Source organism: Caloenas nicobarica, chromosome 2 (assembly GCF_036013445.1).
Source record: "Caloenas nicobarica isolate bCalNic1 chromosome 2, bCalNic1.hap1, whole genome shotgun sequence".
Taxonomy (NCBI): domain Eukaryota; kingdom Metazoa; phylum Chordata; class Aves; order Columbiformes; family Columbidae; genus Caloenas; species Caloenas nicobarica.
The window spans coordinates 107,786,077-107,802,941 of NC_088246.1; the positions used below are offsets into that span (position 1 = coordinate 107,786,077).

General features: G+C 38.2%; 1 protein-coding gene across 1 annotated transcript in view; it reads left to right on the forward strand.

Moving 5' to 3' along the window:
- The window catches only part of CDH19 (cadherin 19), a 72,483-nt gene that overhangs the window by 25,130 nt on the left and 30,488 nt on the right, over positions 1-16,865 (forward strand). The window contains exons 2-3 of the mRNA XM_065630240.1: positions 4,178-4,404; positions 10,706-11,000. Of these exons, the coding sequence (XP_065486312.1) occupies positions 4,207-4,404; positions 10,706-11,000 (493 nt within the window). The 5' untranslated portion in view covers positions 4,178-4,206. The remainder of the gene's footprint in view (positions 1-4,177; positions 4,405-10,705; positions 11,001-16,865) is intronic.

A 16,865-nucleotide genomic window follows, 5' to 3' on the forward strand; every position in this document is an offset into this window, starting at 1 on the left:
TGGTTACAAAATTTAGCTGTTTTCACTTTTTCTTCAGCTAACAGAACTGGAACAGAATTTATCCCCACCTTCACTGTAATCTGTTGTGTGCCATTTTTTTAATGCTTTAGAACACTTTTGTTTTGTCTGCCCTTAGTCTTTTTTTTTTCCTACTAACAAATATATAACTTCACTATATCCTAGAGGTTATATTTTTTAAACCTTTTGTTATTCCTACTGTTAGTCTTGCAATGCTAGGCAGTAACAGGTATTATTTTGCAATGTAAGCACATGGTCATAATTTCAAATAAATTACTATTATTAAAACAAAGAGAATTCAGAACCAAGTCAGTCTACCAGCACACCTAAAACTAATGTCCCATTTCGGATCGTGACTTGGTGGTGGTTCTAGAACAAACCTAACGAAGGATTCTGAGACTTTGTGCCAGGAAGGTAAATCTGTTCCTTGTCTACAGGAAACCTTTGATTTTCATTAGATATAAAAGGAAGATACTGCTTTAAAAACTGTAGCCTGGTTATTACAATTGCAATTGATATTCTCATTACTCTGTTCTAAGTATCAGTCTTTACTATTGCAATCCAACGTAAGTGAGAGAGAGTGGAGATGTACTTCCTGAAGAATAGGACAGGAGCAGAACAAGAGTCTCAATTTCTCTGATTCTCTTGGGACGTTATTAGTGACAGCTCATTTGCTCATCTCTGAAAACATATTTGTCTTTTTTTTTTCGGTGAGAGATTATGCTATTAAAAATTATCTATTTGTGCATATTACTACAGCACATAAAACTGTGCTTTTACTAATCTTCCCTTCTGCTACATATTATAATTATAAGACAGAATACAGTCATTTCATTTACAAAGACCTTACAAATTGAGTGTAAATCAAGAGACAACTGTTGGATAGGGAAAGACAGGAGTAAAAGGGAATAATGAGACAATGCTAGTCACTGTGATAGGCAGCAATCTCAGTACAGAATCACCCTAAACACTGTCAACACTTTTTTTTTTCCTTTAAGTATGCAACACTGAAATTTAGATTTCTTTTTTTTTTTTTTTTTTTTTTTTGTAAGGAAAGACTAGAAGTAAAGGGAATAAGGTATTCGTTTCTGGGTATTCTACAAAAGCTTCTTCTGAGAGTGAGTTAAAGTCTGTTAAACAGAACGAAGGCGATTGTTTCATAAGGGAAAAATGGGATTTATAAAGAGTGGCAACATGTGCTGGCCAGAGGCCGGAGGCAGTGTCTCAATGCCAAATGAGTAGGAAGATGTTGGAAGCAAATATACTTTGAAAGGTACTGACAGTAAAGGCAAATACAGTATGTCTGATATAGCAGAGAAGAGAAAACCAGAAATACATGGAGCTCTCAATTACATTACATAGCTTAATGTTTATTTACAATAATTTGACTACTGTCTGTATTTTCAAGTTAGAGTCTTTCTATACACAGAACAATGTCTAACATGTAAAAATCTGAAAATGTTTGTTTCCCCCCAATTTGTCCAAGATGTGAAGTTTGAATACATGTATCATAGGCTATTAACACAAATCATAAAGAGGATGCACTGAAATGGATCAAAATACTAATTATGCTCTTTAAGCTGTTCATTGCTGATGGCTAACTGCTGAGGGCATTGCTAAAAGGTGGCCAACAGTAGACCAGCACAGCCATATTCTGTACTCACTACGTAGGGGAAAGGGACCTGGGGGTCCTGGTGGACAGCAGGATGACAATGAGCCAGCACTGTGCCCTTGCGGCCAGGAAGGCCAATGGCATCCTGGGGTGTATTAGAAGGCGAGTGGTTAGTAGATCGAGAGAGGTTCTCCTCCCCCTCTACTCTGCCCTGGTGAGATGACATCTGGAATATCATGTCCAGTTCTGTGCCCCTCAGTTCAAGAAGGATAGGGAACTGCTGGAGAGAGTCCAGCACAGAGCCACGAAGATGACTAAGGGAGTGGAGCATCTACCATATGAGGAAAGGCTGAGGGAGCTTCTCGGTGACAACCAATGATAGGACAAGGGGCAATGGGTACAAATTGAAACACAGGAGGTTCCACTTAAATATGAGAAGAAATTTCTTCACAGTGAGGGTGACAGAACACTGGAACAGGCTGCCCAGGAAGGCTGTGGAGTCTCCTTCTCTGAAGACATTAAATACCCACCTGGATGCCTTCCTATATAACCTCATCTAGGTGCTCCTGCTCCAGTGGGGGGTTTGGACTAGATGGTCTGTCAAGGTCCCTTCCAATCCCTAACATTCTGTGATTCTGTGATGCGTTGATGTGTATACATGGTGTTTGTCAGATGAGTTTGATAATTACTGTCTGTTTGGCATTCACTCTGCACGAAATACTGCCCACAAGCCTGAAACGCTTTGTTGACCAAGGTTGGCAGTGTCAGAACAAGAGGCCAAAACACCAGATAATGGGCAGTCAGAAGCATTTGCTCTGGCCCAGATAGAACACCTGTCTCTTTGTTTAAGGAGAGATTGAAATAATTTTCTTTATGATACCTCAGAAAGGTCTCTTTGACTATTCAGTTTTCATTGTTTGAGTTGTCTGCCCTTTGCTATGTACTGCAATAAAATTAATTTTCATTTTCAAGATTAGTTTTCTCAAATCGTTGCTTAGCGTTAAATACATCCATTTTACAGAGAGACATTCCAAGGCCTTTAAAGCTTCACTCCAGCTTTATTTGGTAGCCAAGTTGAGCTTTGTTGGCATTTTCTTCCATGTCACAAATATTGCTCTTGCAGCTTTAGGAAAACAAGTAATTTTCCACAGAAAACTGAAATGAGAGAGTACCCAGGTCACATTCCTTGCCTTCAAATCTTGTCTTGTACTATTACAGCTTTACAGTTCAAAAATAGAAAATGTAAGAAATTGGAACCTGCGTTTTAACAACTACAGTTCTATATGCCTTACTATTAGAACTCCTTTATCTTTTTCTCTTAAATATACATGCACAAATAACATTTTAACAGAATAATGTTCAATGACCTGTAAAATTCCTGGAAGGAAAGGAATAGTTGTTTATATGACCTGACATTTTAAGCAATTATGACATTTCCTTTTTATAAAACTATGATTTAAATAATGATCTTAAAATACATAAATTTGTATCTTATCCTGGAAAGGTAAAAAGTTCATGTATTTTTTCAAGCCCAATATAAATGCAGCCAAATATTTTGTCCTGTGTATTTTATAAACTGACTGGCGTGTGATAAATTAATAAACCAGACTGCTGCTGAATGGGAAATGTTATTCTTCAAGGCTAAAGCCTTGAAAAGAATGGCTAATGACATTGTCAAGTAACGTTTTAAGACTTGAAATGTTTATGGTAAGAATTTTCAAAATTTTCTTTTTTGTCTCATAGAAGATGGCCATTCTCGACTGAATGTAGCACCTTATTTAAAATCCAGAGTTTCATTTATTGTACCAAAAATCACTGAAAAGTCAATAATAGCATATAGTTTGTGCAAAGCCTTCATTTTCTGAAAGAATACTTTGTGCCAATGAAACCTACAGCTTTCAAGATGCATTTGCCCTTTGTCTGTTTATTTAAATACAGGGAAGTCAGGGGTGGTAAAATTGGTTAAGACAATTTCTATTGACCAGGGAGGAGAAAGGTGCATATTTTTGCTCCTTCTTCATGATATCCTACTACCTTCGTCATTTTTACAGGCATTTTGCTGAATTCAGAAAGAGGGAAAGAAGAGGTTAAAAAATATCTGCATTGCTCTGTTTCAGCTGTCAGTCATCACAGCCACTAAGGCTAGATGTTCACCCTTCAGGCAGTTCTGTGACTGCAGCTCAATATGAGCCCTGTCTAAGCAGAAACATACAATTATTCCAATCAAATTATTCCTAGGCTACACAACACAATTACCCAGCTTAATTTGGAAGATTAATTAATTGAAGGATAATTTTCCTTTTTTGCATAGAAAGTCCCTATGTAGGATATTCATAAAGGAAAGTTGAACACTTGACTTTCATGCCAGAGTTTTAAAGTGAATCTCTATTTTAATCCGAAGCAGATTTTGTTTCAGCTCTTTCCATTTAGAGGAGATTTTAATACTGCAAATCTTCTCTTAGATTAGCACAGAATCAATATGTAAAAGTGAAGAGACATAAGTGATACTTTGTCAGTTTGTTTTTCTTTTTCTTTTTTCTTCTTCAGATGAAAATTGATTGAAAGAAGGGTTCAGCATGAATTGGTCTGCACTGCTATCTCTCATGCTGATGCTGGTTCAACTTTGGCCTTGCTCTCCAAGCACACAGAACTGCAGCACTCAAAACACAGAGCAGTCTTTCACAGCAGTTCGAAGGGTGAAACGTGCCTGGGTGTGGGAGCCACTTTTTGCAACTGAGGAACAGACTTCAGTGGTACCTGTATATGTTGGACAGGTATGATAAGTAATGATTCAAGAATGGTACAAGGTTAGATTTAATATGCTGATTAGCAGTTTACCAACTTGACTTGGAAGACCAAGCATCTCCAGAGATCTGGAAATACCAAGAAAGGTAGGAAAAGGAGCTCACCAAGCTGTAATTAGGCAGCACAACATCTCTTATTTCCTGTGACCTGACAAAGTCAGACAGCTCCAAGACCAGGAGGTCATGGCTGTACCAAGGACCTTCCATCACCTAATTCTGCTGTCAATGAAACTGTACATTCACTCTGCTACTAAAACTAGTTCCATATGTAGCAGATGAAGGTATTAGCTGAAAAGTTCTTTTCTGTCTTCTGAATGAAGGTTAAAAACTCATTTATCAACATCTGGCAATTTGCTTGTGCTATTTTTGGCAGTGTATCAAAGCATCCATACTGAGTGCAATGTAGTTTGCAAACAGTATTTAGCATGATTTTCTGTTGCACTAAGTAGCAGCTGATTTACCCTTCATTAATTTTTAATGAAGCAGATTAATACTAAATCTTTTTACCACTGAGATGCTACAGGAATCTGCATGGTTCATTAGATTAACATAGCTTTAGCACAATGACCAATTATTTTTCACCCTCCTTTAAAAATGTGCTTTAAGATAATTGTCTTAATGAGACTTTATCTGCCCCTTTCTTCTCTCTCTGCTTATTATTATTATTTATTATTTATTTTTGTTTGCTAGAAGTAATTGTAATATTGAGATCTAGTTATCTTTTATTTAAGGCACTTCCTAGATAAATGAACCAAAATAAGTTTAACTGCTAATTAACTAGCACTAAAACTTAATTGGGCCCAAAGGGTGAAGTGCTCAAAACTCATTAATTACTTTTTCACAGCCCCTTCGAAGTAACTACTGTGGAAGTGTGATGTCTTATTTCTGAAAGAACAAGTGTAGACATACTGATTTTTTAATTATTATTACTTTTCCCACAGCTAGAAAACAGTAAAAGAAACTACTAAAATGTCATATATTTACACATAGATTTAGAAAAAATACATAATCTTGCCTTTCTATTTCTCACAGGTAAACTATTGGGATTTTTTATTGAGGATTATGTTTAATTTATTGCAGTCTAACCACTGTCTAAATCAAACAAATTTACTTGTGTCTTTTTCTTGAGTAGAATATGCTTTGTTTTCAGTAAATGATGTGACAACCTGTGATCAACACATGAATTTTTAGTAAACAAAGCCATTAAGGAAATTGCATCAATGAAAATAGAAAGGAAGACAATCTCTGTTTTTAAGTCACTATTCCATATGAACTTTTTTTTTTGCAGTCAGATTCAGACCTCAGTCTTCAAATTTCATTTAACATAGACTCATGAATCTTTTTTCCATTATCATGTTTAAGAAAAAGAAATGTGTCCATCAAGACTGCAATTGCAGATATATGAAAGCAAGTACATCATTCTTCTTCACAGTTCTCGTCTACGATAGAAAGGCAATTTATTCTTTTGTGTCTAGCTTAATAAACCGGTAAGCTGAGAACCTTCAGTATGCTTTCTCAGAAAATGTCACCTGTAAGAGACGTCTCATTTAATGTGGTCAAGGTCATGAAAATCTTTTGGGCACGTATGATTCCGAGTGAAGTGGTTCAACACATGTTACGTCTAAACAGCTAGTCCGAGGCATGCTTCCAGTCTCTAAAGGCTTGATGCCCTCTGTAATCACATCTGAACTCCATCTTGGGTTAAAGATCTAGTTATTCATCACCTTTCCTATGCCCTGGGGTCCATGACAAGGAAACTAAGATTTATGGATCAAAAAGAATTGGTGGTGCCCCTTACTTAGATGCTGAATTTGAATAATGTTAAAATGAGTGCAACCAGACCACTCTTAAAGTGGTGAACCTGCCCCAAGTTTTGCACACAACTATTTATGTTGAAAACATTTCACTTTAAATTGTTTGTATTTTAAATGATTCTAAACTCCATAGTCTTGCAATAGTCTGTCTCTTGTACTGGGAAGGGGAATTAATTGTATAATTTAGGGATTAACTGCTCTGTCAGAACTTAGAGCAGGAAATCAAAACTGTTCCTTGTATCTCAGAGCAATGTCCCAGTCACAATCTGAATAAACAATCCAGTTGATGCATGAAGAAAACTATGTATTATGAAAATATTCCAAAGTTATGGTTGTTGCCCCTCTGATCTGTTAAGGCCCTACCTGGAATACTGTGTCCAGCTCTGGAGCCCTCACTACATAAAGACATGGACCTGTTGGAGAGGGTCCAGAGGAGGGCCACAAAAATGATCAGAGGGATGGAACACCTCTGCTGTGAAGACAGGCTGAGAGAGTTGGGGCTGTTCAGCCTGAAGAAGAGAAGGGTCTGAGGAGACCTTATTGCAGCCTTTCAGTACTTTAAGGGGGCTTATAAGAAAGATGGGGACAAACATTTTAGCAGGGTCTGTTGTGATAGGACAAGAGGTAATGGTTTTAAACTAGAAGAAGGTAGATTTGGACTAGTTATAAGGAAGAAAATTTTTATGGTGAGGGTGGTGAAACAATGGAACAGATTGCCTAGAAAGGTGGTAAATGCCCCATCTGTGGAAACATTCAAGGTCAGTTCGGAAGGGGCTTTGAGCAACTTAATCTGGTTGAAGATGTCCCTGTTCACTGCAGGAGCATCAGACTAGATGACCTTTGAAGGTCTTTTCCAACCCAAATATTCTGTGATTCTGTGATTGTTCCAAAGAAAAGTTTAAATTATTATTGCAACTTCAGAAGTTATTACAAAATATTTTGTCAACCAGTCACAGGCTCTGGTTGTTATGGGGGATTTTAACTACCCTGATGTTTGCTGGAAGGACTACTCAGCCAGCCAGCCTCAGCCTAGGAGGTTCCTCCAGTGCATTGATGGTAACTTTCTGATGCAAATGGTGGAGGAGCCGACTAGGAGAGGTGCGCTGCTGGATCTCGTCCTCACTAACAGGAGGGTCTGGTTGAAGCAGTAAAGGTGGAGGGCTGCCTTGGTTGCAGCGACCATGAAACGGTGGAGTTCAGGATCTCCTGTGGTGGGAGCAGAATAGCAAGCAGAATTGCAACCCTGGACTTCAGCAGGGCCAACTTTGGCCTGTTCAAACAATTGCTGGGGGAAATCCCATGGGCAAGGCTGCTTGAAGGTAAAGGGGCCCAAGATAGTTGGTTAACATTCAGGGACTGCTTCTACCAAGCTCAAGATCAGTGCATCCCGACAGGTAGGAAGTCAAGGAAGGGAGCCAGGAGACCTGCGTGGTTGAACAGGGAACTGCTGGGTAAGCTCAAGTGGAAGAGGAGAGTTTACAAATCATGGAAGGAGGTGCTGGCCACTTGGGAAGAATATAAGACTGTTGTTAGAGGATGTAGGGAGGCAACTAGGAAAGCTAAGGCCTCCTTAGAGTTAAACCTGGCAAGAGGGGTCAAGGACAACAGAAAGAGCTTCTTCAAATACATGCCAGATAAAACTAACACCAGAGGCAATGTAGGCCCACTGATGAATGGGGTGGGTGCCCTGGTGACAGAAGATACAGAGAAGGCAGAGTTAGTGAATGCCTTCTTTGTCTACTCTGCCGGAGGCTGTCCTGAGGAGCCCCGTACCCCTGAGGCCCCAGAGGAAGGCAGGGCAATGGAGGAGTTTGCCTCAGTTGATGAGGACTGGGTTAGGGAGCAATTAAGCAATCTGGACATCCATAAATCCATGGGTCCAGATGGGATGCACCCGCGGGTGCTGAGGGAGCTGGCTGAAGTCATTGCTGGACCACTCTCCATCATCTTTGCCAAGTCTTGGGAAACGAGAGAGGTGCCTGAGGACTGGAGGAAAGCAAATGTCACTCGGGTCTTCAAAAAGGGCAAGAAGGAGGACCCAGGCAACTATAGACCAGTCAGCCTCACCTCCATCCCTGGGAAAGTGATGGAACAACTTATCCTTGGTGCCACCTTAAGACATATCAAGGATAAGAGGGTCATCAGGGACAGTCAACATGGCTTCACCAAGGGAAGTCATGCTTGACCAACCTCATAGCCTTTTATGAAGACGTAACAAGGTGGATTGACGATCGCAGAGCAGTGGATGTGGTCTACCTTGACTTCAGCAAAGCATTTGACACCGTCTCCCACAGCATCCTCACGGCAAAACTGAGGAAGTGTGGACTGGATGATCGGGTAGTGAGGTGGACTGCAAACTGGCTGAAGGAGAGAAGCCAGAGAGTCGTGGTCAATGGGGTGGAGTCTGGTTGGAGGCCTGTATCTAGTGGAGTGCCTCAAGGGTCAGTTCTGGGGCCAGTATTATTCAATATATTCATCAATGACTTGGATGAGGGAACTGAGTGTACTATCAGCAAGTTTGCCGATGACACCAAACTGGGAGTAGTGGCTGACATGCCAGAGGGCTGTGCTGCCATCCAGCGAGATCTGGACAGGCTGGAGAGTTGGGCGGGGAAAAATTTAATGAAATATAACAAGGGAAAATGTAGAGTCTTACATCTGGGCAGGAACAACACCAGGTTCCAGTATAGGTTGGGGAATGACCTATTAGAGAGCAGTGTAGGGGAAAGGGACCTGGGGGTCCTGGTGGACAGCAGGATGACCATGAGCCAGCACTGTGCCCTTGTGGCCAGGAAGGCCAATGGCATCCTGGGGTGTATTAGAAGGGGAGTGGTTAGTAGGTCGAGAGAGTTTCTCCTCCCCCTCTACTCTGCCCTGGTGAGACCTCATCTGGAATACTGTGTCCAGTTCTGGGCCCCTCAGTTCAAGAAGGACAGGGAACTGCTGGAGAGAGTCCAGCGCAGGGCCACCAAGATGATGAAGGGACTGGAGCATCTCCCTTATGAGGAAAGACTGAGGGAGCTGGGTCTCTTTAGCTTGGAGAAGAGGAGACTGAGGGGTGACCTCATCAATGTTTATAAATATATAAAGGGTGGGTGTCACGAGGATGGAGCCAGGCTCTTCTCGGTGACAACCAACAGTAAGACAAGGGATAATGGGTTCAAGCTGGAACACAAGAGGTTCCACTTAAATTTGAGAAGAAACTTCTTCTCAGTCAGGATAACAGAACACTGGAACAGGCTGCCCAGGGAGGTGGTGGAGTCTCCTTCTCTGGAGATATTCAAAACCTGCCTGGATGCCTTTCTGTGTAACCTCGTCTAGGTGTTCCTGCTCTGGCAGGGGGATTGGACTAGATGATCTTTTGAGGTCCCTTCCAATCCCTAACATTCTGTGATTCTGTGATCCAATAGGAAATTGTGCCCTTTACACCCATAGTTGCGTCTTTTGCATTTTGTGCCCTCATGACTTACACTGACCTGTAGGTTCAATAAGCATGAAGAAAAAGAGTGAGATTACTGAAGTCAACAGGTTTATGTATTATTTGCATTTAAAACCTGCTGCTTTATAGGATAAGCAGGTGAGATAAGTTTTTTTCTTTCAATAATTATCCAGGGCCATAGCGATTTTGACACCTTTTGTTCTAAACCCAAAATAAATAAGGAAAAAAATTAGAGAATTAATGATTTGATAGAAATCGCTGTTCCCTTAAAATTTAACTGCAGGTGCTTGGCATGTTAAGAAATTCCGTCATTGCTATTAAAATGTATTGTTACATATTGTTAACATTAACAAACTGTTTTGTTGGCATGAACAAATGCAGCTGGACTGCAATGGTCTCCAGGGCTCAGCTTCATCAGAGGAATCATCATCATCAAATTCATCTTAGCAAGACAACAGAGCATGCAGATCATCCTGGAAGGAAATGGAAAATGTCTATCAATTTATTTCAGAATAAATAATACAGTCTTATAACCCAGAATGGCTTTGCATCTCTTTAATATTTCAACAGAAGTAGAACACCACTGTGTCTCATATTTACAGTTAGTGTTGATGATTACAAAAAATATATATAAAACTTGCGAAGTACACTTGTCATTCACAATAATAAAAAATTTAGATAATGTTTAACGACTTTTGTTCTGTTTTCAGCAGAAGCTTATGGGAGCTGATAAAGCACTGAACTAAAGTAGGTATTTACATTCATTCCCTTCGCTTCAAAGTGGCTGAAGCATCTTTTTCAGGTTTACCATATATTTATATGTCTGTTATATCAATATGTTAGAATTGAGGCATGACTGGCTGAAAATATGACAGTACCCTCTTTTAAATATTAGTATCCAAGAAGTCTCACTAGTGACAGGGTTCACTATAGAATGAAAACAAACAAAGCCTAAAGTGAATATTCCAAAATGTATTCCTTAAAAAATGTGGCTTATTTTTCTGTTTTGTACTTGCAGCTGAAATCAGATTTAGAGAAGCAGGATGGTAACCTAAAATACACTTTGACTGGGGAGGGAGCTGGAAGCATTTTTATCATTGATGAAAATAACGGCAAAATTTACGTAACACAAAAGCTGGATCGAGAAAAGAAACCTTTCTACACTCTAAGAGCACAAGCAATTAACAGGAGCACTCAGCTTCCCGTTGAACCTGAATCAGAATTCGTTATCAAGGTTCGAGATGTCAATGATCATGAACCACAGTTCTTGGATGGACCTTATGTGGCCACTGTCCCAGAGATGTCACCTGAAGGTATGACATGCTGTGAACCAAACTTTAATTCCTGTTTTTTTTTTCTAGATAGCTATGTTAATATAAAATCTTAATAGCATATTTTATAGACCGCCTTTCAGTGAGAAGGAAACAAACTGTTTTACAAGGTCTGAAATTTGCAAAGGTATATGCTTAAACTGAAGATTGTGAATATCTCTGCTTATCATCCTTGCCTTTAAATATTTAAGTACTTACATGTATCCAAGTCCTTTTATGGAGTCTGGATACATGCTTGGATTGACTGTAGAGAGTTGTCTTTCCCATCAGTGATTCAGCCCTGAAATTGGTACTTGTTTAAAAAACACAACATTACCATTTGAAAGAGGCAGAGTACTATCACCAGTTAACACTGCAAAGGAAGTTTGGGGCTGACAGATTTCACTACTTTTTCAATGAATAGAGCACCTTAGTCTCTAGAAAATTGTTCAGGGTATGATTATTGTTACAACCTCTCAGTTCTTCAAGCTTCTACCAATCTGAAAGAAAAGTAGCATGCATGTAGATTCTAAAGTCCTCTAACCTCAGTTGACTCTTTTAAGGACAGAAATAGAAGCTTGGTTGAACTGAAAAGTATTGAACCACATCCTTCAGTCTACTCTGATTCTGCTTAATAACTCAACACTATGTCTTTATTATATCCGGTGTAGTACAAATCATATTGTACTGTAACAGGAAAAGAATCACATTCACATCACAAGCACTCATGATTTCTACCCCCAAAGATAGGGATAGTTTCATTCCTGTAAGTAATGGGTTCTGGGCAGGAATGGTATGAAGCCAATTCAGGACTGATGTGATGACCATCTTCAAATCAGGTATGATGCCTACCTATTTACACTGCCAAGACTCCCATCAGTCAGCTTCTCTTTGATTAGATAGTGTACAGCGAAAGACTACCTACTAATTTCCTAAGCATATGAATTGCAATTCTCTTGTGAAGATGAACAACTTAACCCCTGCACCTCTTCTTTCCCACCTCCACATGATCAAACAGACTTGTACTCGGATCTGTCATGTATCTGGAAACCTAATTAAACAAATATGAAGCGAAGATAACATTTGACAAATATGGGTGTATGTATACATATATGTGGACATACACATTTCTGTACACATATATTTAAATCCTTAAAAAACCCCAAAATGTGAATGCAGCTGACATAAACAAGTACATTAAATCACTGACTTGTTTAAATCTTACAGAAAGAATCCCAATAATCTTTTAAATTCCTACCTCTATCTCTTTTGTGTATCTCTATTGCAAATAATATTTAAAAGAAATTCAAATATTGTGCTACCTAAAACTGTATGAATTAATGAGATAATTAACTTAATAGCATCAGTGATCATAAAAGGTAATAAAAAAACTATGTTTCACTCAATATTACCCAGTCAACTTTTAGAGTAGATTCAGTGAAACTTTCAAATGGAGGTGTAAATTTTATCATCTTCTGCCAGCCTGGATAGTAGTTGCAAGAAAAGGCTATTCATGTCTGGGGTTTAATCAAATGTGGGATTAGTAACCTAATTTCTGCCAGGAAGTAGTAGCTCACCATCACAACCAGCAGTAGCTACAAAAGGCATCCACCTTCTACCAGAGAAATAACTTTTAGGTGTATGCTTGTTTCTTCATTGCCACTTTCTTCCATGCAGACAGACTTATTTGTTTCAAGACTTCTGCAGCTGAGCTTTTGATCAAATAACTTTTTCTAACATAATCTGTTGGTTGTTCAGAGCGTACTTTACATCTTACTCATTGACTCAGGTTTGGAGATGAAAAGACTGGTGCCTTGTCAAGGACTTTGCGTTTATTTGATGTCCTCACAGTAATAATTCCTGTGCTAAAGCATTGTTTATGAGGCATTTGGTCTCTTGTAAAAATAGTTTTAAAGTAGCTGATAAATTAATATAGCTTGATTTGCATTCACACAGACCTGTAACAGTTCACAAAGTATATAAAAAAATTCACTTATGGATTCCCTCTATTTTATCTTCCTGTCTTAATGATGAGCTCCTGTCTTAATAATGATTATACAGTGAAAAAAAATAGGCAGGGCAGTACTTACTGTCAAAACCAACAGTAGTACTCTTTTCCCATATTCCTCTGTTTCTCACCTGGAATCATCAACAAGCGGTTGACAGATGAGAGGTTTCAATCTATATTGGCTTCAGCTGGCTATAAACTGACATCCTAAAAATAGAAGGCTCAGCAGTCTTTATCCAATCTCCTATGTCATCCATTATATATTTAAATTCCTAAAATACCATGTCACTTCAGCATAAGATTAATTAAACTGTAAAATGCTCAATTTATTTTGTGATATTCCTGTAAGATTATTAAAGTTTCCAATAAAATGTAAAAATAGATAAAATGAAAAAAAAAAAATATCAGCAGTTACAGTGCCTACCATTTATCAGAATGGGTAAAACATAAAACAAGATGCCTGGTGCCTCCACTCTTAGACACAGACTACCTGAAAAAGTAAAATCACAGATTTGTAATCATCCAGTGTATGTGAACCCAATTCAATCCTATGATTCTTGAAATATTTTCTACACTGCTTCTTCTAACTTTGACCTCTCTATCACTAATACATAGCTATTTCAGAGATCATTCTTTCCCCTACTTTTTCCATGTAGACTCTACCACACTACTGGCATACTAATGTGTGTCCAGCAAATAGAAAGCAAGCGGAGTGGTAGATAATAGCACACACCTTAACAGTGGTCAGCTCCAACACATGAAACAGCTGAGCCATACCATGAGGACTTCTCTGAGCTCATCCTGCTTCTCAAAGGGTATGGACTGAACTTCTGAGGTGAAATTTCTAACCTCCCAATAGATGGAAACAGTAACCAACCAAAATTTGCAGCATTACTATTGTAATTGTTCATTAGATCAGTTCTTTTCTCACAGTAAAATAGAATATAATTTTGTATAGTGATGGATATATACCAGAATTAGTTTAAATAATACAGTGCAATACAGAGACTGGCCTTGCTCTATGTCAGAGCTCTCTAGCAGCAGTTCAGCTCACTGATGCTAGACATGGGATATCCTCATAATTTCCTCATAGAAAACATGCTCAGGAATCTTGGTCAGTACTTGGGAAAGCAGTCCACTATTAGTGAACATTTTATCTGCAACTAAGAAAGCAAAGAGAGAATAAGTCACACCTAGCCACTTGCCTCAGAGAATCACTGAAAAACAGAAAATAGGCACAGATAATTTTCATAATGTTAGGTACAAATATAAATATACTAATGTGACAACAAATTAGAGTATGTTTTACTTCTGTCTTATCTCTCATCTTCAATACTAAATTTTATCAGGATTTTATGTACAAGTGTCACAGTAAACGGAAAGTGTGTCAGCAAATGGACTCTCTTCAGAGAACACAGGACTGTGGTTTTCCCTAAGGCATTTGAAAAAAAAAAGTTACACTGTGTTCTATATAGCTGTTAAGCTTGTACAAATGCAGCATATTTGATGGAATGGTTAAGTGAAAGATGCCATAATATATCAGCATGTAATTTTTTTTTTTTTTTAAGATTTCCATTTCTAGTTAGAAAAACGAATAACTATTTGCCATATGAGGAGCCTACAGTTTACCTAATGGGATGCAATATACAAGTGTCATCAGTATGTTTTGCCCAGGAAGGGTAAAACCAAGGCTGTAGGAATACAAAAATCTTATACAGCAATCAGCAAAATGTAGTTTTCCTTAAATAAAGCTAATAAAAAGCAAAAAATGTCTAAGCATGTTTACTGTCCCACTTAAAACATTACTGTGTGCATAAAACTTGTATTTGGGACTAAACTTTGTATCAACATCACACAGACAGACTCCCATATTCAAAAATGGATGTTTGAAAACCCACAGACATATTCAGTTAATTTGCCTCTGCCATTATATCCATTTTCACAAAAATGTTGTAAAACTGTATCATGGTTGGATTGTCAATTATATCATGTCATGGTTGCAGTGTCAAGAGGTGGATTTTTGGGTTTGTTTGTTTGTTTGTGGGGGAAAGTTCTGTGTTAATGGGTTTTTAAAAAATATATTGGAGTTTTTGAGTATGTAATATTAGCGTTATAATTTATATCACTCAAATACAAATGTCTAGGCAAACATGATTCAATTCAGTAAATGGATTGATTTATTTACTGCAGATTAAATGTATAAAGAAAGATAGGTTTCATGGCAGAGAAAAAATGAAGAGATATTTGAAACCCAGGATAACATATTCTTTCCTTTTTGCTACATATGGAATGGCCTCAGGTTTCGCCAGGAGAAGCTTAGATTGGATATTGGGAAAAACTTCACTGAAAGGGTTGTCAGGCATTGGATCAGGCTGGCCAGGGAAGTGGTTGATTCGCCATCCGTGGAGATGTTCAAAAGACACATAGATGAGCTTCTTAGGGACATGGTTTAGAGGTGGACTTGGCAGTGCTAGGTTAACAGTTGGACTTGATGATCTTAAAGGTCTTTACCAGCCAAAACAGTTCTATGATTCTATAGTTCACATTCGATGTAGAGGTTCATATTGTGATCATGAAGTCTTTGTCCTAAAAAAAAAGACAGAAACCATAGTCCTCTCTTTACATGGTGTCCTGCCAGATTAAAAATGGTCTTCCTCTTGAGAGTGTAGGAGATCTGTTATTGCTTCCCTCCAGGTCATCTCTGTCTTTATGAGATACCCCTTGCCTGCTCACCTTTCTGTTACATTCACCAGCTGCATCTCATGAGCCCAACTGGGCAAATTCTGTGATTCTGCCTTCTGCTATACTCTGGAAGAGTCAACAGGCAAGCAGAAAAATAGACTGGGGCTTAGAGAAGGAGCAAATGCTGGTTTAGATTCAACATTTCTTTCTAATGGTTAGAAACCATACAGAAAATAAACCTACCTTTGAATTAATGATATGTAGAAAGCTGTAATGGTAACTTTGTAGTCCTATATTTCTTGGATTTTATTCCTGATTTATTAACTATGATGCTGTAAACAAGTCCTTTTCTAAACATGGTTGTGGGTACTTGGGTTTCTTTAGTAGAAAACAGCATTTATAAAAGACTGTACCTATTGGATTGTTCATAGTACTTGATCCCTTCCTGTCTGGCACTCATTTTTTTTTCAAAGCAACTGCATTCTAGTCATGCTAAATTGTCTTAGAGAATGAATGATTAATTAGAATAGTTTCCATAGACCACAGGTGATATGAGTTTAACCATTTTGTAGCTGAGGATTTCTTTTCCCCTTCAATCTTTTAAAGAATACTCTTATTTCTGAAGAATATATGTGCCCCTATTAGATATTATCTGTCATTTTATCTTTAACATTTCTTCAGAGCAATAGATAGTGGTATATCTAAGCATACATCTACACACGCACACACCCCTAATACATACGTGGCAGAAGACTGGTATTGTAGGTACATTTTGAAGGCTATATAACTCCAAAAGTCAGTGGCAATGAATAACATTTTACTGTACTAGACAACATTTTAGTGTACTCACAGAAAATACAACATCTTATAGAATCATTTGGAGTGCTGCTGAATAAATTGAGAAAAATAAAAAAAAAAAAAAAAAAATATTTCAGTGTGTCCTTATACAAGCAATTAATTTTCATTTCTATTAAAAAAAAACAAAAACAAAAAAACCAAAAAAACCCCAAAACACTAGAAAACTCAGAAATTAATATATTTGTTTTATTGGGGATAAGTATCAACTTTAATTTTGCCATAAAAAAGATGTTTCTGGTCTAACTCTTTGCACTCCATCGTTTCTTCTTCTTTTCTCCTCCAGCGTAACAATACAGCTATATTGGTAAGCAGGTGCAACC